This window comes from Vicugna pacos, chromosome 33 (genome assembly GCF_048564905.1).
Source record: "Vicugna pacos chromosome 33, VicPac4, whole genome shotgun sequence".
Taxonomy (NCBI): domain Eukaryota; kingdom Metazoa; phylum Chordata; class Mammalia; order Artiodactyla; family Camelidae; genus Vicugna; species Vicugna pacos.
The window spans coordinates 12797744-12822612 of NC_133019.1; the positions used below are offsets into that span (position 1 = coordinate 12797744).

A 24869-nucleotide genomic window follows, 5' to 3' on the forward strand; every position below is an offset into this window, starting at 1 on the left:
AAATGATGCTGCAAACACTAACCAGCACACAGCACTGATTTACAGGATTCCCCGGGTCTGTCCTCCAACAACCACACCCCCCATTCTTGTCTCCATTTCACTGATAGGAAACCAAGGCTCTGAGAGATTACATAACTTCTCCAGGATTTTGCAAATTGAAGGTCAAAATGAAATGAGAAACCAGGCTCCTGCCACTAGCATTCCAGAAGTCTTTCCCCAACACGGGCCATCCCTAAGGGCTGGCGTCCATTCTCACCTGTGTGGCACCCAGCATCAGTGTGAACAACACAAGGAGATAAGTTTTCCATTTAAGCAACTGTCCTTTATTCTGAGATTATGCCCTTTTTTGGTGTTAAAAAAATCTTTTCTTTTTTGAAGTGTTGGTCCCACTGGTAGGGTTTGGGTTAGGTTGGGGGTTGGCAGTGGGTAAGATCTTTACAGGACAGAGTGGAAAGTTGGCATCTCAGCATTGGGCTCTCAAGTGTGTTTGGAAATGTTAGCCGTCTCTGAAATCTCAAAGTCTGGGAGCCATTGAGCTCGGTCCTCTTTGCCCAGGCTGCATCCTAGCACATGGTTCCCTTCGGTTTAGGATCTGGGAGGTCTGCAAGGGCCCTGGGAGGGGTGGGGATGAGAGAGGCGACAGCATTGGTGGCAGGACCGTCTTCTGCCTTTGTGAGGTGGGGGCAGAGTGGGGGTGAGATAGTCTGCCTGGAATGCAAGGGGACGGTTGGGGGGGGGCATCTCCTGAGTGGATGAGTCCCTGCCAGCCCTGGCAGCGAGCATGTTTTCCTACGTTCCTTCTTCTTGCCTGCTGTGCCGGCACAATGGACAATGGTGGGCACACGGCCCCCACTGAGGAGAAGGGGCCGGGCTCAGCTGACCCCGACTCTGGGGACCTGCAAGCCTGCACCCACCCCTGCCTGAACCCTTGATCCCTGGCCCTGCAGCCCCCACAGCTTCCTGTTTGCCAGCTCTATTTGCCCGGCCCCAGGGACGGAGCTGATCCTTGAACTCTAAGTTCCACATCGCCAGGACCAGTGAGCAACGGCAAGGCCTGGGCTGGGCTTATCAGCCTCCCAGCCCAGCCCCTGCCCGGACACATAAATAGGCCGGGGGAGAGACGGCTGTTCAGAGACCACTGGAGCACTGAGGTGAGTGCCGCTACCTTCTCAGGTTACCCTGGCTCTAGGCATTCGAGGCTCTGGGATCCTGGCTTGAGCCTCTGCCCCACACTGAGACTCTGGATACCTGTCCCCCTCCCACTCTGTGCCCTTCCCGCTCCTCCCTGGCTGGACTGAGTAGGCGTGCGCGGGCTCCTCCACGCCCCACTCAGCCGGGCCCTCTTCTCCTCTAGGTCACCCACATCCCTTCAGGATGAAAGCCGTGGTGTTGACCTTGGCTGTGCTCTTCCTCACGGGTAGGTGCCCCCAGCCTAGGGAGCCAACCATCAGCGACGCCTTCTCCCTGAATCCCTGTGGTCTACCTTCCTGGGCACTGGGAGTAGAATTTCTCCATCACCCCGTCTCCCCTGAGCATTTCAGCTCAGATCCTGGCCCAGAGCTGGCCTGATCTGGGTCTCCCCTCTCACCCCCAGGGAGCCAGGCTCGGTATTTCTGGCAGCATGATGACCCCCAGTCATCCTGGGATCGGGTGAAGGATTTTGTCACCGTGTACCTGGATGCAGTCAAAGACAGCGGCAGGGACTATGTGGCCCAGTTTGAAGCCTCTGCTTTGGGAAAACAACTCAAGTAAGAACCCAGCCTGGGACTGGGTGCAGGGGTAGGGGGTGCCGGTGCTGGAGGGTGGGGAGGCCTGTGGGAAGAAGCAACCAGACTGGCTGGATTCCCACTTGCTATTTGATGGGCCCCGTAGAAGGCTTGGATGGAAAATGAGAGTGGGATCCCTATGCAGAATCACAACCAAGGGGCAGACCAGCGCTGCCCAGTCATTGTTCACAAGCCCCGTCCCATTCTTAACCCCTCCTCTGCTCCTGCCAGCAGCAGGGATGGCTGTGTTCAGAGAGGAGAATGGGCTGGAAGGGTGGAGATCAGACCTTTAAAAGCCCCGGCTTCAGAGATAGACAAGACTGGGCACCAGACTCAGCTCTGTCTCTTTCTAGATCCTCAGCCCACCTGGTCAATGGGATGCTGTGGTGGTGGTGCAGTGGGGGAACCCCGGGGGAGACCACAAATGGGAGAAGCTAAGCTGAGGGTCTGCCCCCAGTTACCCTATGTTCAGGGGCAGATGTGCCCAGGTCTCACCCCCAGGTAAATGGGGAGCGCTGGGCTGCAGCTCGGCGTGGGGGAGGTGCCCAGCGTCCCTGAGAGCCCTCCCCCGAGCCCTCCTCTCTCTCTCCCCCTTCAGCCTGAAACTCCTGGACAACTGGGACAGCCTGAGCAGCACCTTCAGCAAGCTGCAGGAGCAGCTGGGCCCGGTGACCCAGGAGTTCTGGGACAGGGTGGAAAAGGAGACGGAGACGCTGAGGCAGGAGATGAACAAGGATCTGGAGGAGGTGAAGCAGAAGGTGCAGCCCTACCTGGAAGACTTCCAGAAGAAGTGGCAGGAGGAGATGGAGACGTACCGCCAGAAGGTGGCGCCGCTGGGCGCGGAGCTGCGCGAGGACGCGCGCCAGAAGATGCAGGAGCTGCAGGAGAAGCTGAGCCCGCTGGCCGAGGAGGTCCGCGACCGCGCGCGCGCCCACGTGGAGGCGCTGCGCCTGCAGCTGGCGCCCTACAGCGACGATCTGCGCCAGCGCTTGGCCGCCCGCTTCGAGGCGCTCAAGGAGGGCGGCGGCGCCAGCCTGGCCGACTACCACGCCAAGGCCGCCGAGCAGCTGAAAGAGCTGGGCGAGAAGGCCAGGCCGGCGCTGGAGGACCTCCGCCAGGGCCTGCTGCCCGTGCTGGAGAGCCTCAAGACCAGCATCCTGGCCGCCATCGAAGAGGCCTCCAAGAAGCTGAACCCCCAGTGAGCCGCCCTTCACTCGCTCTGGGTCCCCTCGCCGTCGTGCGGTTTCTTAGAATAAACGTTTACAGAGCAGGACACCATGTGATGGGTTGTATGTTTGGGGAGGCTTCAGGGATGATGATTTTTAAACAATAAAAATTCTCCAAAACTCAGAAAAATTCTCTTTGGGGAGAATGGGGGCCGGGTTAAGGGGCGCTGGAGGGGACGTCCGGGGTCGGGGGTGGGAGGGGGGGCGCGACCAGGGATCAGGGACTTCTCTGTTGATTCCACCGAGTCATCAGCTCCGAACCCAGGTCTCTAGGGGCCTTAATGTTGGAGGACCTGCTAGGCCTGGGGCTTGGGAGTGAGGTAGTAGGCTCTTTGCTAAAGGAGGACCAAACGGAAAGGGAAATAATAGAAAACCAGGCAAAGCAAGAGATAACCCAAAGCGGGTTCCCTGAAAGAACCTTTCAAACAAGAAGTACTGTAGCCAGTAGCGCTGGCTTTGCTGGGAGAAGTGGGTTCCCTGTCCCCAGGTGTTTCCAGTGCGCAGGGGACAGGAGATACCCCCCCCCCCCGCCCTCCGTCTCTAGGGCCGCTGAGGCGGATGGATCTTAAGGAGCCACTGCGACTTGAAGACCTGCGGCGGATTCAACTGAAGTGCTTGGCGATTGCTCCTTCCTCCTTTATTAACTCAAAAAACGCTTTAACAAACACTTCCCTTTTCTGTTTCCACAAGGGTCTCGTTTCACTCTGCACACTCCCACCCTGCCAGGAAACAGCCGCTGTTTCCTCTGGCCCAGCCCGGCCGGCCAGCCGTCCCCTACGCTGGGCTCCCGCCCTGCCAGCCCCACTGTCTGCCAGCTCTGACCTGAGTCAGAAGAATAATCACCCCCTCTTGCAGGTAATTAACACATTTTTATTTCCAAGGTGCTTTCATATCCAACGTCTCATTGCATCCTTCCCCAAATCCTGGGTAGACTGCCGTTAAATCGATGGTGTGGATGAGGACGCTGGAGCTCGGAGATGCAGAGTCAGGTCCGAAGTTGGAGAGCAGGATGGGCTGGGTTGCCTTTCTTAAACCCATCTGCTCCTGGACATCCATGATTATTATTATTTTTTTTTAAGTGTGTGTCCAGGCACTCACGTTCATATGGGCTTGAGTGTTCACAGCTCACCCCTCTTCACACTCAGGTAGGAGTACCTCCGTATGCATGCGTGTCGCTTCCTGGATCTGCAGCGCTCTGGGCGGTGCATTCATGGAGCTTTCCCTTCCGTCTCCCCTCAGGGCCTTTTGCCCCTGGTGCTGGATAATCTGCCCCCCCTCCACCTCCAGTATTTCTTAACAGCTCTTGGATAGAGGGGTGAACTTTTGTTTCCTAACCATTCAGAGGTACAATAGACGCCAAGCCCAGATTTGGGTGAGAACATTTTCCAGGTGTGGGTGCTGGGCTCTCTGACCCACGTGGGCCCGAAGAGAAGCCCAGGTAGATTTCCGGAGGGAGAGCAGACATCTCCCAGTGGGGCTGCATATCCCGATGTCACCAATACCTGTCAAGGAGCCCTCTGACCCCAGGCATGGGAGTAACTCAGCTTTCTTCAGTGTCTGCTGAGCAGAATATGGGCAGCTGGCCTGGGCTTGAGGTCCAGCTCTGCCATTTGGTGACTCAGTGACGCGGGGCAATTGCCTTCACCTTTCTGAGCCTCAGTCTCGTCGCAGGAAGAGTAGGGCTGCTCAAGTAGTCTGTGGTTCTGGAACTATCTGATATGAATATCTGTTGGGTGGGGGGGGACACAAGGGACACAGCCAGTGTTGGGTGACCTTGGGTTCCTTCTTAGTTCCCAGGACACTGGCCCCCTATTCTGATCCTGGTCCCAAGGGGACAATCGGCTCAGCCTAGAGCGACAAGGGCAGCCATTCACAGGTGCTTCGATGGGCCAGGTGCTGTGCACAGCCTGATGTCCTTCATTCATTCTCAACAAACCTACAATGGGTATCATTGTGCCTACTTTACAGATAAGAAACTGAGGCTGATATGAAGTGATTGAGCCAAGACCAGAGCCCAGTTGTATCTTACTTCAATCACCACCTGACAGGCCTCCTTCCCTGAAGTGTGCTGAGAGGGCCGGCAGCCCCTGTATGCAAGTCAGCTCTAGAATTTTGGTGAACACACACACAGTATCAGTTTTGATGATGGCATAACAATGTCTGGCAGAGAGCACGCATTCAAGTCATGTTGCCCAGCACTTGACAGTTTATCAACATATTGTCAAACCTATTATCCCATTTGCTTCTCTATGCAAACCTGCCGAGGCAGGCAAGGTAGACAAGGTCATTACTACCTCACAGATGAAGAAACTTGGGCCCAGAAACCACCCAGCTGCTGCCTAAGTTGGAGTCAGTCCAGAGCTCACCCACAGAAGAACCCTGACCGGTTTCCACACCCAAACATACATGGCACGCGCGGGACATCCCACTTACGGCAGCTTCTCCTCCAGCTTTATTGGAAGGACAGCTCACCCTGGGGGTGGGCCAGGTCTGGGGTGGGGCGGGAGGGCACTGAGAATGTTGTTTCTTTCAAGGGAACTTTGGGGGCAGCCCTGGAGGCTGCAGGACCCAAGGAGCTCGCAGGATGGATAAGAAGGCAGACTTGAGAGACGGAGTTCTCAGGCGACTTCAGAGGCCAGAGGTGGTGTGGCCTTGGGGATAGGCTCCCAGAATTAAGAGAACTTTTCCTTGAATGTGCTCCAGTAGTCTTTCAGGGAGCTGATGCGTTCAGTCACCCAGTCCCTGGGGGTCAAATCAGTGAAGGGAGCAAAAGGGATGGGAGTGAGGGCTGATCTCTAGGCAGTGGAAACCATGGGCCCCCCACATATCCCCACTGCCTCTCCATGCCCCCTCCACCCCACCCAGCAATGCCCTGAGGGGGGTGTTCCTACCCCTTATAGCTGCCTCTCCAGAAAGACAGCCCAAGGTGGTAATGGGACCCCCAGCACTCGTTCAACCCATGTTTCTCCAGGCTGGGGCAGACCTTTGTGCCACCACGGGTGTGAGGCAAGCTGGAGAGGAGTGATTGAGTGGGGTGGGCAATGTGAGAAGTCAGGACTGTCATTCTGGAAAATGACGCCCCTTGAGTGGTAGGTACATCCCGGTGGCTCTGAGTGGGGTGGGGCAGAGGGAGGCAGTCTCTCATTTGGAAAATTGTCAGAGGATCGATTAGCTGTGTGATCTGGGGCAGGTCTCTTGGTTAGGTGAGATTTGATTCTCTTATCTGCAAAGTGGAGAAAATAACACTCCATAGCGGGTTGTGAAGACTAGGAATGCTTGTGAGCACCGTAAATACCAGCGGGGTGGAGGTGGGGAAGGGGGCTGGGGAGAGGAGAGAGCTAGTGGGCAGGGGCAGGGTGGGAGAGGAAGGAACAACTTCAGGTCACATGGGCCCTGGGGCTTGCAACAAGGCAGAAACACACACACACACACACACACACTGGGCTGAAATTGGGTCAGGTAGGGCCTTCCAAGCCAAACCTCCAGGCAGACTATTGGAAAGGAAAGTACAAGAGAGGGCTGAATGGCCTTCGTCAGAGCCACGCAGGGCACTGAGAAAGGAGGGACGACCAAGGGAGAAGAGGCGGGATGCAGTGCCCCCTCCAGCATCTCTCCCTGTGAGGGAGTCAGCTTTATAGACAGAAAGGAGGCTCAGAGAGGTGCTGGTCCTGGGTGGGCGTGGGAGACCCACAGCCCCCTGCCTGGGCTCTCACTGAGATTCTGGGGCAGGTGGGAGCTGAGGGTGGGGAAGTGATGACGTACCTAGCCTGCTTCACGTAGCCCTGCACTGTTTCCGCCAAGGAGGGATCCTCGGCCTCTGTAACTCCTGCGAGGAGAGTGGGGCTGAGTGGGGTGGATCAGCCTCTGGGGAACCCTTGGCTGTTGCCCGGCAGCCCATCGAGACCTGGCACCCCCAGGCCACCTCCAGGAGGCTGCCCCCTCCCTGCCGCAGCCCAGTCCCCACCAGCTGCTTACGGGCAGAGGCCAGGAGCACCAGGAAGACAGCCACGAAGAGGAGCCGGGGCTGCATGGCGCCTTTGTTCCTGCAGGGAAGTGTCCTGTGAGAGGTTCCCCAAGCCCCACCACCACCGCTGGGCCCTCCCTGGGCCTGAGCTGAGTCAAGCCAGGAGAAGAAAGGGCCTGCTCCCGTGCTAATAGACTAAGGGCTTTCTGGACAGGAGCCTCCGGGGACGCAGGCCCAAGAGAGGGAGGGGTGGCATGGAGCGGAAAACCCAGCAGACAAGGGATCAAGGCACCTGGGTTCTGACCGGGCTTCTGCCACTAACGGGCTGGGTAACTCTGGGTGGCTTTCTGCCCCGTCTAGGCCTCCGTTTTTCTCTCTGGACTAGGACTAGGGTATCTAAGGCTTCTTCCAGTCCTAAACATGCAGAATGAGGGGCAAATGTGCAGATCTGGAGCCACGTCCAGTCCCAGCTCTGCTACTGCTCTCTGTGGAGCTTTGGGCAAGTGACCTTCCCCCACGGGCCTCAGTTTCCCGGGAGTGCCTTGCGGGAGTGGGGGTTGCTCTTCTCCAGGCTTTGCCGGCTGCCCTCCACCCTGCGCTCCTTTCCCTCCCCCTCCTCCTCCCAGGGGGCATTACCTGGAGCAGCTGCTTCTTGGAATGAACTGAATTGGTAAACAAGAGGGTTCTGACCTGTTTTATACTGTCCCCAGGGCAGTGGGCACTGAGGGCCCAGTGAGCTGGGCAAAGGGCAATGGTCACCTGCTGATCAATCTTGATTGGCCCTGCGGCAGGGTGGCCAGGGACAGCCAGGCCTGCTGGGAGTTGGGAAATCTCTAATTTCCCAACTGTGCTGTGGGGTGTTCACACTGCTCCCCTGCAGTGGGCTCAGGACCTGGGGGTAGACAGGGCCTGGGGAGACCCGTTCCTCCTGAGCACCTGGCTTCCCAGGGAGAGGCGAGTGGGATGGGAGAAGGGACTAGGGGACAAGCTGGGGGCAACTGGCACCCCTGAGCCCTTCACACTCGGTTTCCGGGTCCTCCCCACCCACTGCCCAGCCCTGACAACAGCCTGGAAAGGATGGGGGTGATGTGAGTGGGTGACGGGCTTCTTCAGCCTTGGGAACAACTCAAGGGGGTGGGTTGGGGGGATGTCTAGAGTGAAGTCACAGAAGACTTATGGGCAGAGGTTTGTGTGGGCAGGGGTGACACAGTTGAGTGCACACAGCTCCCCTCCCCAGCATCTCCATCTCTGGGCTTCAGTCCCGGGTGCTGCTTACCAAAAGCCTCCTGGAGCTGAGCCCAGGGCAGTGAGTGGGTGGTGGGAGAGGGTCAAAGGCCGCTCTTATCCCCAGGCCTTTGTCCCATCACCCCCTCCTCCTCACCTTGCCCTCCGGACCCACTGATAACATTTCCTGGGCCATGATCCAGGCTCGTGGCTGGGGCCCTCCCCAGACTGTGGCGGCTGGGACTGACTCCTAGCGTGGCGAGCCTCTCACCTCGGGCCTCAGTTTCCTCGCTTGGAGACAGCAGCCCTCATAGTCCCCTGGCTGGGTAGGCAACTGGAAGGAACCAAGGTTGTGGTGAAGCCAGTCTTAGTGGGGAGGGGGAAGACATGCTCCACATAGGCAGTCAGTTATCAAGGAGAGGCCTTGGCCCTTCTCAGGGTGAGGTGTACCCTAGGTCCCCACCGCAGGAACAGGGGGCTTTGTCTTCTAGATGCTAAGACTTCAGAGCCAAGAAATTCTTGGTTTAAACAATGCCTCTGGCACTTACTCACATGACTTGGGGCCAGAGATCTGACATCTCAGTGCCTCAATTTTCTCCTCTGTAAAATGGGGATAGAATACCGATATACCAGAATTGTGATGAAAAGAAAAGAAATAGGTACAAAGCAGCTGGTCCATGGAGGGGGCTCAGTAAACCTCTCTCCCTTTTCCCCAAATACCTATCCTTCCCTAGGCAGCATAGTCTGAAGGCAGGAGGAGCCTCCAATGTAGAAATAGAGCTTTTGGCAGGCAGCCAACCTCCTAGGAAGAAGGAACAGTGTGAAATCAAAGGCCTGAAAAAGTGATCCTTAGAGTTCTTTATCTGTGGCTGAGACTTGAAATTTCTCTGTAGAGATTCACTCCTGTGACTTAGACCTTGCTATCTGTTAAAATGTAGATTTTTTACTTCTACTCCTATGAAGTAGACATTATTAACCCCATTTTATAGGTAAGAAAGCTAAGGCAGGACGCGAGATGTACCCAAGTGCCCACCAGTGGTAGAGCTGGGAACCAGAATCCAGGTCTTTAAATACACATGCTGGTACCAAACAGCTTGGAGAAATGAGACCCTTGCGATTTATCAGTTACTCATATCTCAGAGTTAATCAGTTTCAGACCTTTTGCTGAGCACAGATTTTGGTGGTGGGGTAGGGAGGAAAGGAAGATGATTAGTAGGTCACTGAAGGATTTGGACACTGGGGGAGGTAGAGGCAACTGTGTCCACTTCTCTCTTTTGTTCTGGTCTGTTCTTCAGCCCCAGAGGCGAAGGCCACAGTGGGGGGTCCAGATTCCATGCTGGGCCGGGGCATGCTCGAATGTGCTGGCTGGATCCCTTGACCCTGGTTCCTCTAGCTCCCTTTCCATGTGTGTGGAGGGTCCGCAGGAGGCTGTCCTCTCTCTCCTGCACGGCAGTGGGCCACTGAGCCCAGGGAGATCAGAAGACGCAAGCAGAGAGACCCAGGGGTGCAGTGCTGAGCTGGGTGGAGAACCCAGGTGGAGAACCCAGGTGTGCGGGCCCATGCACCTGGGCATGCCATGTGGCCTGGGACCTTATCTCTTTCAAAGGGCTTGGCACCTTTGTGTGCCTGGACCCCTCCTAGCAGCTCCACCGTGGTCTCAGTAGGTCTATCTCAGTAAGGGTCCTCTCGGTGGCCACCCTAAGCCTCTCCCCCCACTCCCTCCCTCTTTTCTTCCCTCCCTCCCACCATGGCTCCCCTGAAATGAAGAGATTGCTCCAGGCTTGGCCTACAGACCGTAACTGGTGGTGGTAGTTTGGGAGAAGGAGAAGGAGGAAGAGGAGGAGAAGGCTTGACCAGCTGGGACCAAAAATGGTCCTCTGGGGTTGGGCTGACTCTCTCTGATTCCACCTGTGTCTGAATGAGGCTTAGTACGTGAGCCTCTGTGACCCATGCCCCAGCCAGGCTAGCCTGGGCAGCCTTGATGAATCAGAGTCTGAGCCAGAGGCCCTGGTTCACCATGACCCTCCATGCTGGAAGTTCCTCCTTGTATCCCACCTAGAGCCACCCTCTTTAGTTCTGCCCTGGGATGACGGCCAGAGTGGAGCATATGTGGGGACATATGTCCCTGTGACTTGCGCATCCCTGAGCTTTTACCTCCTGACTCTGAGCTCTGGGCTGACCCCCAATTTGATCCCCATCGGTGGACGGGTGGGTGGCTGCAGGCAATGCTGGATTATCAGCCTTGTCACCTCACAGACAATTAGGTCTGTCTGTCGTACATACAAGGAGACTGAGGCTCAGAAAAGGACGTGACCCACCCAACATCACACAGGCTCTTTGTGCCCACCATGTGGCCGTCCCCTGACTCAGAGGGCCAAGTCCTGCCAGCACACGTGCCCAAAGAGAACCAAATGCTGGGCTGGAGGCAGAGTCTGCATTTTCCATCAGCATCTCCAACCCTCTAAGACTGGGCACAGGGGCTCTCATTCCCCACCCGCCACCCACAACAGATCTGTTCACAGACTAATACAAAGCATGTCCACAGACCTTGGGAAACATGAGCATTCATTACTGGCGTCCCACCCACGACAAGCTGGGAGGCGACATGCCCTCCTCGCAGCTGTGGGTGCACACGCAGGCCTGTGCTCCGCTGCATGCCTTAGCTTTATGCTTACAGACAGCTAAACTCATTGCGTCCTTATGTGAATCCTAGCAGAGGCTCTTGGGCATGCGCAAAGAGGCACAGTGTGTGTCCACCCGGGCGGGTGAGACAGAAGCAAACTCTGAACCCATCACACGCTGGCAGCACCTGTTGCTCAGACTGTAAGTCCAGGAGGCCAACGCAACTGAGTGCCCTCTGTGACTCATTGCCCTCCTTGCCTCTGGCCCCGGGGAAAGGGATGGGGGCACTGAGCACTGACCTTTGCACTTAGCCCGGGCTGGACTGTGCCTGATTCCGGAGTGTCGCAGGCAGGTAGAGCTTTCAGGGGTGAAACATGGCTCACGCTTGCTGGGCACTGTACCCAGCATTTTGCAGATTATCTCATTGAATCCTCGCAGCCCAGGAGGCAGGTTCTATATCCTGCTGAGGCAGCTGTGGCTCAGAGAGGTTAAGAGACTTGCCCAAGGCCACACAGTCGGTTAAGTGGGGAGCCCAGATGCAAACCCAGGGAGTCTGACTCCAGCATCTGAATCTTTAACATCTACTGTGAGACAGCATGGGCTGCTCCAGGAAGGAGGAGCTCCCTGACACTGGAGGTGACCGGGAGTGGGGTGGGACACTGCCTTGTAGTTGGGACTCTGCAGAGGGGTGCAAGCATCAGAAGGCCCTTTAGCTGTCTTCAATCCCATGAGACATCAAACCACCTCTAGTATATGAAGAAATGGAAACACAGGAAGTCAGGGTTAGCACAACTGTAGTCTATTCCAACAGCAGATTTCTGGAAGGCCATCTACACACCGGGCCCTGCATTTACAGAGGGGGGCCAAGAGTGTAATACGACGGGTTTCATCTCATAGTCACTCATAATGATGCCCGTGGTCCAGCAGAGGGGCCCAAGCTGATCATCTTTTTGATGGATGTCTTTCTGTGGTTGTGTGTGTGATCTCATTTGTAGAGAACGCTGGAAGTTCAAGTAGACCCCCCATCCCCCAGTGAGAGGCCCCCGAGAGCCTCAGGCCCCGTGATTCATCACAAGCCGGCTGCTCTTGCCCAGGAGGGTGGCCGGGGAGGTGGGCAGGAGTCAGGCCCACCCCTCCCCCTGCATCATGCCTGCCCGGCGACCCCCCAGGGCTGGATCTAACTGGTGCTCTCACTGGAGCAGAAAGCACTCCACTGCATTCCCGGTTTTGGTCCAAATCAGGAAAATCATAATATTATTATGAACAACAAAAACAACTATTTTTTTTAATGCTTACTCAGCCAGGCACTAGACTACTCACTTCACAAGCAACGTCTCATTTAATATACCCAATATACCCCAAAGGAGAAACCGAGGCTCAGAGCTAAGCCAAGTTGAATCACTAGACCAAGGTGGCACACTTGGCAGTGGTGGGACATGAAGCACACTTGCAGTGAACACCTTCAGCATAGGATCCCACCCACTCCACCCACATTCCCAAAGGCTTGCAGGGCTCCCCTCCTCCTGGGCACACCTTGACCAGGGCCCTGGATCTTAGCTTACTGCCCCCATCTGTGGCCCTGGGTGTCCCAGTCCAGCGTCTGGTGCTCTGAGATGGAGTCCAGGTTGGGGGATGTGGGGTGGGGGCCCTCCCCCGTGGGACAGCCAGAGGAGGTGTGAATTTCGCCACCCATGCTCCAAGCCCGGCACAGACACAGAACTGCCACAGAGCCGCTGAGGCATCCGTCCTGGACGCAGGTGTTCCTGAGGCCTCGTTTCTCCCCTGGCTTGTGGCTCCCCGCCCTCCCTTCAGTGCTGGGTGGAGCCACACACAGAACAGCTGCTTCTGACTGCAAGCCCCTATCTGCTGTCAGCTTCCACGTTGACTTAAGTCCAAGAGGCCTCCTGGGACTGTGTCACCTTCCAGCGTGGAGTCACACTGGGGAGGAAGGCGGGGAGGGCAGCCAGGTGGGGATTTAAATATCTGGTTGGCTGTGCGCTTCAGTCAGTTCAAACAGCAGCACAGGTGAGCTGCCTGAGAACCTCTTCTCCGGCCCCCTCTGATTCCAGGAAGGATCCGGTGCAGTAAGAGACTATTTCAGCTCAGCGGGGGACCCAGGATGTTCCTGAAGGCTGTGGTCCTGAGCCTGGCCCTGGTGGCTGTCACCGGTGAGTAGGAGCTGCCTTTAGATGGAGCTTTATGGCGGGACCCATCTGCTGCATCAAACAGGGAAGGGTGGAAAGTCTGGGGCCAAGGTGAGAGGACATTTCTGAGTGCCTGTCAGCTCACAGCTGGGCGCAGGGGGTTGTCTGGCTGCCACCCAGCTCATAGGCAAGGTCCATAAACGGCAGTGGGCCCCTTGGCATGGGCGCTATACCAGCTTCACACACTCCTGTGGCTTCTAACTAGCCAATCGCGGAGAGGGAAGTCAGTGGCTGTGCTCCCCCCAGCATCCAGTCTGCAGCTCAGGGCTGGTGCTGAGAGGCAAGGGAGGAGGTGCATCCTCAAGAATTGCTGTGTATTCCACCCAGGTGCCCAGGCTGAAGTCAGTGCCGACCAGGTGGCCACTGTGATGTGGGACTACTTCAGCCAGCTGAGCAACAATGCCAAAAAAGCTGTGGAACATCTTCAGAAGTCTGAGCTCACCCAGAAACTCAAGTAAGAGGGGTAGGGCTCATGGAATGGGGCTTCTTAAAGGCCATGCAATGTGTTGGCAAAGGCTGAACTTGGAGGCAGGAGACCTGAGCTTAGGATACCCACTGCCCTGCCACCAACTCACTGAGTGACCCCGAGGTCTCCAGATCCTGCTTGAACTTTCTAGAGTATGAAAAACGGCCACATCTTAGCATTGAGGCTCACAGAAGAAAGGGAGGGTAGCAATGTTACGTGATTCTAATACACTGCAGAAGGACAGGAGTCTGTGAAATCATGGAAAGGGAGTTGAGGGTATCTGGAAAGCCTCTGAGGGTGGACAAGTGTAGGAAAGCCAGCACCTGCTGTAGCTAGAAGATGCTGGAAGAGGTCCGGAACGTCACATTCTATTAGAGAATGTGATCTCTGTCACAGCACACCTGAGCTGAGAAGGACCTCAAAGTCTAGCCTTTTTACTTTACAGATAAGGAGAGGAAAGCAAACCGCTAAGGTCACATGCTAGGTAGACACTGTGACAAGCTCAGGGGGCGATTCAGAGATACAAGTTCGATTTAATACCTTAGTCTACTACATCCATTTGCTCACATCATGAGCCACCTTGGGGAAGGCCACAGGGAAAAGATGGGAGAACTCAGTATCCTGCACCCTCACCTGTCCTCGGCAGGTGCGCACCAAGTGAGTGGTATATAAGGAGAAAAGGTCCCCACATGGAACGCCAAGCTTAACCAATGCCAAGGTGACCCCCTTGTGTCCTTCCCCCGCAGCACCCTCTTCCAGGACAAACTTGGGGAGGTGAACGCCTACACGGAAGACCTGCAGAAGAAGCTGGTGCCCTTTGCCACGGAGCTGCATGAACGCCTGACCAAGGACTCGGAGAAGCTGAAAGAGCAGATTCAGAAAGAGCTGGAGGAGCTGCGGGCCCGACTGCTGCCCCACGCCACGGAGGTGAGCCAGAAGATCGGGGACAACGTGCGCGAGCTGCAGCAGCGCCTGGGGACCTACGCGGAGGAGCTGCGCACCCAGGTCAACGCCCAGGCCCAGCAACTGCAGCGCCAGCTGACGCCCTACGCGCAGCGCATGGACTCCGCGCTGCGGCAGAACGTGGGCCAGCTGCAGGCCTCGCTGGCGCCCTACGCGGACGAGTTCAAGGCCAAGATCGAGGAGAACGTGGAGGAGGTCAGGGGGCGCCTCATGCCCTACGCGGAGGAACTCAAGGCCAAGATCGAGGAGAACGTGGAGCAGCTGCGCAGCAGCCTGGCCCCTTACGCGCAGGATGCCCAGGAGAAGCTCAACCACCAGCTGGAGGGCCTGGCCTTCCAGATGAAGAAGCAGGCCGAGGAGCTGAAGGCCAAGATCTCCGCCAGCGCCGAGCAGCTGCGGCAGAAGCTGGCGCCCGTGGCCGAGAACGTGCAGGGGAATCTGCAGGACAGCGCGGAGGGGCTGCAGAAGTCGCTGGAGCGGCAGGTGGAGGAGTTCCGGCTCAAGGTGGCGCCCTACGGCGAGGTCCTCAACAGGGCTTTGGTGCAGCAGGTGGAAGAGCTCAAGCAGAAGCTGGGCCCCTTAGCAGGGGACGTGGAAGGCCACTTGAGCTTCCTGGAGAAGGATCTGAGGGACAAGGTCAACTCCTTCTTCAGCACCCTCAAGGAGAAAGAGAAGCAGGACCAGCTCCCCGCCCTCCCCGCGCAGGAGCCGGCAGCCCCTTCGGAGGGCTGAGCTGCCCCTGGTGCGCCTACCCCACTGCAGACACCTGCCCAGCCCCGCCCCCTGTCTGTCTGTCTGTCCCAAAGCAGTTCTTGTACGAACACTTGGGTACGTGTCCCGTGGAAAGTGACACTACTTCTCATTACTCAATAAATCTACTGTGAAACTAGCCCCGTCTGGTTATAATGTGACTTCTCGGTGCTGCGGGGCCGGAGGTGGGGGCGAGAACACTGCCTGGCAACACTTAGCAGGGGAGGGCGGGGGGTGCCTGGAGGGACACCGCGGGCTGGGAGATGTGAGGCAGGAGGGGTGAGGGCAGGGTGTTGAGAGGTGCGCGGAGAGCTCTAAGGAGGAGGTGGAGAAAGATGTCAGCGTTATCCAAAGACAAAATATGCAACCCGCTTATATTCACTTAGCTCACAAATAGTTATCACACGTCTTCAATGTGCCCGTCACTGTGCTAGGCACCGGACAATGAGCAAAACAACTTTTGTGCAGCGGGGGTCTGACACTGCGGCGCTTCGCCCTGGGGTAAGCAGGACAGGGTCCCTGGCTTTGGAGAGCTCAGGGCACAGCGGGGGAGCCTGTCCCTCCTCACATAAGCTCTTCTGTCCCTTTAACCTGACTTATTTGTGTGAATTTTGGTTTATTCCACCCCACCCCACTTGGATTATAAAATCGATTCATGCTTGTTTCAGAAATTTCTTGACTGCTAAACCTGTGGCTTCCAGAGTTGAGGAATGTGGTGTAGAGGCGTGGCAGAGGCCTGGGAGGTGGGGTGGAGCCGGTCCCTGTGGGGCCCGAGTGGGCTCTGCCCAGGAGCCTCCTGCAGAGGGGTTGCCTGCCTGTCTGTCTGGGGCTGGGGTTGCCAGACACTGGGGCAGGGGGCAGGGGAAGAGAGAAGATGGGACCCGAGCAGTGTCATCAGCACAGCTAGCTGTGGACAGCTGCTGCAACCTCTGGGGTGGGCTCTCCCCTGACCCTCAGAGACTCACAGACCCTCCCCAGGAGGGAGCCCCAGAGAAGAGCCACCTCAAGCCTTTGTCCCAAATGACTTGACATCCTGGCTGTTAGTTCTGACCTCAGGTCTGCAGTTCTAGCCCGGGCACCCCTTCCCTTCCCAGAATGGGATACAGGCCTTTCAAGGGAAGGACACTAAGGGACAACAGGGAGTAAAAGAGGAGGCTGCCCCCACCCAACTCCCCAAAATGATAGCAATAAGAAAGCCAGTGGCAGAAGTTTCTAGAACTTTTAAATACAGAGCTGACACTAAAGCTGACACTCTACTCAGGAGTGCTAGGGGCTTTAAAAACCATGGTCTATGTGCCTCATTGACGCACATAATTCTCACAACAGACGGTGACATCAAAGATGCAGTAGGTGGGGAAAAGGCCATACAGAATGATGAGGTACGTTATCTAGCAAGTGGTGGAATTGAGATCGGAAACCGGGCCATCCAGTTAGAGAACTTCACTTCAAACTATCAGGCTGTGGTGCCACCAGGGTGAGCCCAGCATAGTGAGATGTGTCAGCCCCGCCAAGAATGCCCTAGAGAAGGGGGGACGTCCCACACACGCGGGGCTTACACAGAAGAAAAAAAAAACCTCTAAGCTTAGGTGATAAACGCACCAGATGTCCTTTCAGGAGAATGAGATTTTGCTTTCTACTCTATAGATTTATGTATGTTGGGATTTTAAGATAATGTTTTAGTATTACTTTTTCATTGTGGTAAAATATATATAATAAAAAAAATCTGCCATTTTAACCATTTTAAGTGTACAGTTCTGTGGCATTAATTATATTCACAATGTGGTACGACCGTCACCACTGTCTCCAAAATTTCTTCATCACCCAAACAGAAACTCTGTATCCATTAAGCGATTCTCCATTCCCATCCCCCTACTCCAGCTCCTGGTAATAGCTTATCTACTTTCTCTCTCTCTGCCTTTTCTAGACGGTTCATGTAAGTGGAATCATATAATAGCTGTCCTTTTGTGACTGGCTTGTTTCACTTCGCATGATGTCTTCAAGGTTCATCCAGGTGGTAGCACTTATCAGAATTTCTTTTTTGTGTGTATGGCTGAATAATATTCCGCTGTATTTATGTACCACATTCTGTTCATTCATCTATCTGTCCATGCACACTGGGGTTGCGTCCATCTTTTGGCTATTGTGAAGAGTGCGGCTGTGCATATGGGGATAGAAATACCTTTTCAAGTCCCTACTTTCCATTTTTCTGTGTATTTACCCAGGAGTGGAATTGCTAGGTTGCATGGAAATTCTGTTTAATTTTTGGAGGAATCGACGTATCGTTTTTCACAGCAGGTTCACCATTTCACATCCCCACCAACAGTGCACAAAGGTTTGTTTTTCCTCACCTTCTCCAACATTTGTTGTTTTCTGTTGTTGTTAAAAATAGCCATCCTAATAGTATTACTTTAAAGACTATAAACGAGCAAAGAAATACATATTCACCAGAGCTTCTCAAAGATCCAGTTTTTACCACCTGGCAAGACTGAGGCACTCACATGCAGGAGAACTGTGTACTTAGGGTCCCTTGCAAGTGCCAGAGAAGGGTGTTTTCTGGACTCCAGTGCAGCCCACATCATATCTCCTAGGAGAATACCTGGAGCCCAGCCCAGACTTGAAGCTCCCCTGGTACCTCTGGCTCCTTGGGTGACTTGGAGATAACAGACCCCTCAGTGCACATGGGTCGGTGCCCCAGGAGGAGTGTTGGCCAGCACCAGTGTGGGCCAGGCTGAGACATTAGCCACACCCCGTGCCCATCCCCCAAACTCAAAGGTCAGAAGACATCTGAGAACGACGGCAGAAGGGTCACTGCCCCTGAAGTCTCTGGCGGATGGCATGGCTCAGATTCGGGCGAGGCAATGCATGGGTCTGCTCTACTCTTGTACCCACAGGGCCTTGCTGCTGTTGAGGGATTGCCCCAGCTGGGTCAAAAGAACTCCTGGATGGGGACACTGTGTTCTCCTGGTGTTGCCATAGGACACTCTGTGCTCCCAGGAGGAGGAGCACAAGGCAGTGTCATGCTCTGGGGAGAGAAACAGCAAGTGTGGGGTTATCTGGGGACTTCTGTGCCTGAGAGCACCAAGGGTGGCATCGCAGTTATCTCACTGGGTGATGACCAGCAGCTCACGGTGGGGACTCCAGAATTGCCCATGTCAGATGGGTGAGGATATGAGTTGCTGGCTCTGGGATGGTGGATTAGTGATATGGTAACTAAAGAAGTAGGACCTATAAGAACACAATCATAGGACACTAGGATTGGAGGGAACCACCTTGTCTCTCAGTCCAGTTCCTTTGACATCATCTCTAACAAATGATCATAACTCTACACCAACAGCCTCTTGTGATCAGGTGCCCCATTTGTTTGTTCGTCATTGTATCTACAGTGTGGTAGCCTGCCTCTGAGATCCATCTTCATCTCCAGTATTCACAGCCTTGTGTGGTCCCGCTCACGTTGAAGAGGGCTGATGTATGGGAGCGCTAGGCTGTAGTGGGTGTCATGGGATATGGCTCCCAAAGCTGGTCATAAAGGGCATTGTGGCTTCCGTGCTGCTTTCCCTTGGCTCACTGACTCTGAGGAAAGACGGCCATCATGTTGGATGACACTCAGGCAACCCTGCGAAGGGGTCCACATAGGAAGGAGCTCAACAGCCAGCACCAACTTGCCAGCCATGAGTGAGCCACCTTGGAAACAGATCCTCCAGCCTTGGTCAAGCCTTCAGATGACGGTAGACCCAGGCAATGTCCTGCCTGCAACCTCATGACAGATCCTGAACCAGAACCACACAGCCAAGCCATGGACCGACAGAAATTGTGAGAGATCATAAGACACTAAGTTTGAGGGTGATTTGCTATGCAGCAATAATTGACTAATACACAGTGCCTAGCCCAGTGCTTGGCTTGTGGCCATCACTCAGTTGTCGAGTGAATGAATCCTGCTGAATAGTGAACACCTCCACTGATAGCCAACAGACCACCTCCCCAAACGATTGAGTCTATCTTTGAACAACTCTGTCCAAGTTTATTAAAATTAAACTGGTTCTTTCTCAATACAGCCTTGTTTTAATTTTTACTCCTTTTTTTGAGCCACAGAATAATTATAATTTCTTTATGCACATATTCTGCTCACAGGAAATCTGTCCAGAGACTCTTTGCATAAAGCCTCAAACCTTGTGGACAAAAAGGCACAGGTGCCTTGGGATGAAGAATCTTGGGTTGATTTCTGAGAGGGCAAAGGTCTTGTCTGTCTTGTTTATTATTCTTGTATAGTCAGCACCCAGCACAAGGGCTAGAACTTGGCAGGTTCTCAATAAATATTTATTAAATAAATAAATGGATGTAACAAATCTTTTTTTCTTGCTCAGTTATACAGTATATGTATGTTCATCTTTACCAGGTGAGGCTGAATTATTTTCTAAGGTGACTGCAGCACTAGCTCTTCCAATAATTGGACCTTCCTGTTTTTCTTTTCTCTCATTTCTTCCCCGTTTCTGCATGCTCTTCTTCCTGGGAGATTTCCTCACCCTTCATTCAGTTTTCTGTTTTTGCAAGAGCTTTTTTCAAAAAAAAATTCTGTGGATGTTCTTTTATAGTATCCTGTTCTTTCTTCATCAGTGTAATATATTCTTTTAGCTCTCTGATGATATTAATGGTATTTTAAAGGGTCCTTCTGTCTGTATAGTCTCCATTTTCTTCAGGTTCCTTTTTTAATGTCTGTCTTTTTTGGTCTCTGTCTTTCATTTAAGAATCTTCCCTCAAATGACTGGTAAACTTTCCTTGTCTGCTTAAATTTCAGAGCGGGGATTTGAAAGCTGATTCGAAACTCCAAGCTTATGACTACAGAATAATTGTTGACTATGAGCTACACTGTTGGGTGATCCACTGCAATGTTTGGTTAGGGGACCCCTAGTGTAAAAATATTTAGGTCTTTTCCTTTGAACTGGTAGTGTTTCCCTAGAAGTTTCTCCTACTCTCCTGCCTGGAGGATAAAGGCCTGGATAGCAGTGCTCCTGGGGCCAAGTGGAAGAGCAGGATGGGACTCAGCATTCAGAGGGCATACTTCGATTGGACTTCTCTATTTCTAGGACAGTACCCCTGTCCTCAGCTCTGCCTGGCATTCTCCTTCTGCGTCTCTCCCTCTTCAGAGAATATACTTCCAGTCTTCAGCCAAGGTGAGAGAGAAAAGCTAAAGCTTTTCCTGCTTTTTAAATAGTTTCAGCCAATCTTTCTTATTGTACAACAGCCTCCTCTCTCACTTCTATTTTCAGTGGCACCTGGTATCTCCAGGTCAGGGCTGGTATATACGGCTGTGCAAGACGTGCACTGCACAATTCCAAGGGTACCTTTCCCATGCTGTAAACCTCACAGAATTGTACATTTATTCTGACAGACTTCTGGTAGATGGCAGTAACGTGTCTTCAGAAAGGAGAGGTTAGTTTTTAATTCACACACAGGTGTAACAGTGGCTAGCAGCAGATTTACTACCATTCCATAACCTTTTGAAAACTCAGGGTAATAAGTCGGGTGGAGCTCATCTTTCCCCACTCCCAGCTTCAGATCAGCTTACTCAGTTCCGCTAAATGAGCTGCAACTGGTCTGTCTGCTTTCTCACTTTCAAAATTTTGCTGTGGTCTTTTCTCCTATTCTTTTTGTCCCTACGGCTCTACTTCTTCTCTTTAGAAAAGCTTATCACTATAGCTTGATAGGGGTTTCAGGGAAAAGTGAAATTAGAGACACACACCCAGTCTGCCATGCTTGTCTGGAAGTCTGTGAAAGTACAGACAGAAAATGCCTGAAGGCTTTATGGTGCATCTTTCCGTTAGAGTCTAAGTCACTGGATCTATCCTGGGAGGTTAAATGTTTCCAACGCTGAGAGGTCTCTGTTACTGCAGAGGATGTGTGAATAGGGATGTGCTTGTCAAGATGTCCTTCCGTTGACAAATTTATGTTAACGGAATAACTACAGAATGTATGCATTTAGTTATAAAATTGTTCATTGCAGTGCTGTTTATAATTTTAAAAATTAAAAAAAAAACTCACAATGTATAAGAGAAGATTGTTAAATTATGATATGTCCACATTAATCTCCATCAAAAATCAGATTGTGAATGAGCATCAATTGACATGAGTGTGTAAGAATGATATACTCTTAGGGAGTGATGAGATAACTCAAGTGGTAGAGTGCATGCTTGGCATACACAAGGTCCTTGGACAGTCCTCAGCACCTTCTCTAAAAAAAAAAAAAGAAAGAAAAACCAAATAAATAAACCTAATTACCTCCGCTCCCAAAAAAGAATGGTATACTCTTTAAACAATAAATCAAGTTATTAAACAATCTGCATAAAAATAAATTTGTAAAAAAAAAATCTAAATATATGCCTAGATAAAAAAGTTGGAGAATAGACAAGTGTTGATGGTAGAATTATGGTGATTAGATATATTTTTTGCTTATCAGTAATTTATGCTTTTTCTATATTGTGCTCTTTCAGATACTAACAAAATAAAAAACAATTTATTAATATTAGTTAATGTTTTAGTGGGCAGGATTCCTACTCAGAAACGTCAGGCACTCTTAATTCTAGCCACAGATCTTGTCACCAGAAGCATAGATATTTGAGATACCTCACCTTGATCTTACGAAAAATTGCCATTCCTCAGTGGCCTTTTAATACGATTCAGAAATCCCTGTATATAGAGTTCCACAAGGACGTTTATTTTGCAACTCAGTGTTTGGAAAAGCTTTATTTTCCCTGGGAGTCTGGTCTGTTTTCCTCTTTGGATTACAATTATGTAACTGACTGAATTTCCCTCTTCACGGGCTTCCAGGAAACCCAAAGCCAATGTGTAAGTCAACTATTGCAACTTTGTCAGCCCTTATTGCCTGTGTTTGTGTCTCGTGCTTTATCAGGTGGTGCTTTCCATCTACAATTATTATTATTATTACTTATTCTAAAATTATTTTCAGGGGGGAAGTCATTAGGTATATTTATCTTTTAATGGAGGTACTGGGGATTGAAAGGACCTTGTGCATGCTAAGCACGTGCTCTACCACTGAGCCATACCCTTCCCTGCTCTTGTACAATTTTTATTTTCATTGGTCTGAAGATCTTCTCTCTCCCTCTCTCTCTTCCCCTCTCAGCCCCCTCCCCCCATCATCACCATTCTCATCATCATCATTTCAATTTTCAGTGCCAGTAGCCTCAAATCATCTTTGGTGGTGAAGGAGAGTTTATGTAAACAAATTCCAAACAACTAAAATCCTTATCTTTCTTGGCCCCCATCACTGTGTTGACTCAATGTGCCCAGTACATGTTGTAGTATCAGAATCCACGTCACTGGTCCCGCCCAGCTATTGCACACAGGTGTTTCTGGCCCAAACACCTAGCTGTGGGCCATTTCTCAGACATGATGGATCATGGCCCACGGAGGCCAGAGAGACAAGGCTAACAATATAAGGCCCTGCTGTTCTGGCCCTAACTCGAGCTGCTTCTACCTCTGTAGGGGACAGGAGAGGAGGGGAACTGAAGGGGGCATCTTTAAGTGTGAGATGGGGCAAGGAGGGAGGGGTGGACTCTGCTCCCTGGGATGGCTTGGCAGCTGTCCCCGAGCTTGGCTGTCCTTTCCCTGGCTGGCCCTGAGCTACTGTTCCTGTGCCCAGATCAGCTTACACATGGACCCTGGCCCTCCTGCATTTCAATAGCCCTCTTTCTCCCAAATCATAAATCCCTGGGACCTGGCTTTCTGCTGAGCACAGTGGGTCCCTGGCTTCCCCCAGTAAGGTGTGTAGAGGCTCTGGGTGGTTCGGGTCCCACAAGTGGGGCTCTCTCTTATCCTGAGCATGAGCTAGTGTGTTGAGCGTGGACTTCAGTGTCAGATAGTCCAGGAACTGGCCCAGGGCAAGACACTGAGCAAGTTCCCAAATCTCTGTGCATCTCAGTTTCTCTGTAAGGAAAGTGAGGATGACAATACCCACCCTGGAGCAGTGCCTTGAGCATTACATTACAGATAATGAAGGTAAACACCGGGCACTGGGAGATGCTCAAAAAAAAGTGACAACCGCTAGCCTCGACAGAATTGGTCACCTGGAATCTTATGAGACAAAATGATTCTGTTGATTGTTATCAATGCTTTATTGTTTGAACTATGGCTCTAGAACCACCCTACCCCATCCCCAAGGTGGGTTCACAGTTTTGAAGGCATTAGCCTCCTGGAAGTCCTGTTTGCCTGGCAAAGTAATAAGCTGCCTCTTTTCTTTAAAGCTCCAAGACCTGGTCTCTGAGTTATTTGGCTCATCAGGGCCCGGGGGTGGATCTTTCGGCAACAAATTGAACATGTTTATTTTTACCAGCTAATGTAAGACTCCATTCTGTGAATTCACCATCATTTATTTGTCTATCCACTGGTGGACATTTAGGTTGTTTCCCTTCCATTTCCTTTCCTTCATTTCTTCCTCCCTTCCTTTCTTTCTTTTTTATTTTTTTTTTGCTGTATGAACAATGCTTGGATTTCCCTTGAGACCTAGAATATACTCACTGATGGTAAAAATTCTGTTTCCCAGGGTGTGCAGTGTTCCTTATATATCAATTTTGTTGACTATTTTATTTTTCTGTGATACTATAATTTTTTAGAAAATAGCACTAAAATCTCCTATCAAATTTGTCATGTTCTCTTTGAAACTCAGCAGCTTTTAGGTTTATATTTTTTGAGGCTAAGCTGTTAGGTTTTATTTTCCTGGTGAATTTTTGTCTTTCCACTAATCCTTTTTGCCCCAAAGCTTGATGTTTATATATTATATTGTTATACTTGCTTTCTCTTGATCAATTTTTGTCTGGTATGTTTTCTTAACCACCTGCCCTTATCTTTTTCTTCTCTGGTATTATATTATAGGTATGTCTCTTTAAATAGCAAATGACTGGAATTTGAATAAAATCCAACGTGAAAACAATAATAACAATAGTAAACTCTTACAAAGCACTTACTATGTGCAGAGCACTGCTCTGAGAGCTTTTATTTTTCATGTGTGAAAACATTTGTTTCCCACAGAACCTATGATGTGCACACTATAATTGTCCTCATTTTCCTAATAAGGAAACCGATGTACAGAGAACTTGCCCAAGGTCACAGCGCTAATCCATTTCAGCAGGCAGTCTAGTTCCAGACTCACTGCTCTAGGGGCTGGTTTAATCTGTTTCCTTTCATTGTGATTATTGATTTATTTCTATCATACCATCTTATATATTCTATTTACCATGGCATTTCTTTGCTTCTTTTATCTTCCTGCTTGAACTTCTATTGATTTTATTATGTTCCTTTAAAAAACAGTTTTATTAACTTTTGCTTTTATCACACGACACAGTTTTAAAAGTCCAACAAATCTACAAGTTAGTACAGAAAAAAACAGAAGTCCCTCAAGTTCATCCCCATTTTCCATTCTGCAAAAACAACAGCTTCTGGCTCTTAAAAGTCTTGCGTTATTACTCTGATTTTTCAGCTTTAGGCTTATTTATCTTTAGGCTTAATGATTGCCAACTACGGTGGAAGAAAATTGGGTTCTCTTTTGCATATACATACACACCTTGTACGCAACACACACACACCCCCACACACCCCCACACACGACTTTATCTCCTGCTTTCCTGAAACCAGGTGAGGCCCTTTGAGTTACAAATCCTTTCTGAGTCTCCAGTT

General features: G+C 51.9%; 3 protein-coding genes across 4 annotated transcripts; 2 read left to right on the plus strand and 1 right to left on the minus strand.

The window, feature by feature from the left end:
- Positions 1–960: 960 nt before the first annotated feature.
- APOA1 (apolipoprotein A1) lies at positions 961–3113 on the plus strand. Of its 2 annotated transcripts, XM_072953848.1 has the most exons (4): positions 961–1151; positions 1355–1417; positions 1595–1748; positions 2365–3113. In XM_072953848.1, the coding sequence occupies exons 2-4, from the start codon at positions 1375–1377 to the stop codon at positions 2966–2968; spliced, it is 801 nt and encodes a 266-aa protein (XP_072809949.1). In that variant the 5' UTR covers positions 961–1151; positions 1355–1374; the 3' UTR covers positions 2969–3113. The 2 variants fall into 2 exon arrangements, with proteins under 2 accessions (XP_072809949.1, XP_072809950.1); XM_072953849.1 differs by lacking the exon at positions 961–1151 and having other exon boundaries at positions 1353–1417.
- Positions 3114–5610: 2497 nt separating this feature from the next.
- On the minus strand, positions 5611–7022 carry APOC3 (apolipoprotein C3). Its single transcript, XM_006207826.4, is given in 3 exon segments — positions 5611–5734; positions 6755–6818; positions 6968–7022. Coding segments are annotated over 3 exon segments (243 nt in total).
- A 5799-nt stretch (positions 7023–12821) lies between these two features.
- On the plus strand, positions 12822–15324 carry APOA4 (apolipoprotein A4). The gene is made up of 3 exons (XM_031670472.2): positions 12822–12970; positions 13334–13460; positions 14219–15324. Exons 1-3 carry the CDS (start codon positions 12922–12924, stop codon positions 15165–15167), a joined length of 1125 nt encoding a protein of 374 aa, XP_031526332.1. The 5' UTR covers positions 12822–12921; the 3' UTR covers positions 15168–15324.
- The last annotated feature ends 9545 nt before the right edge of the window (positions 15325–24869 follow it).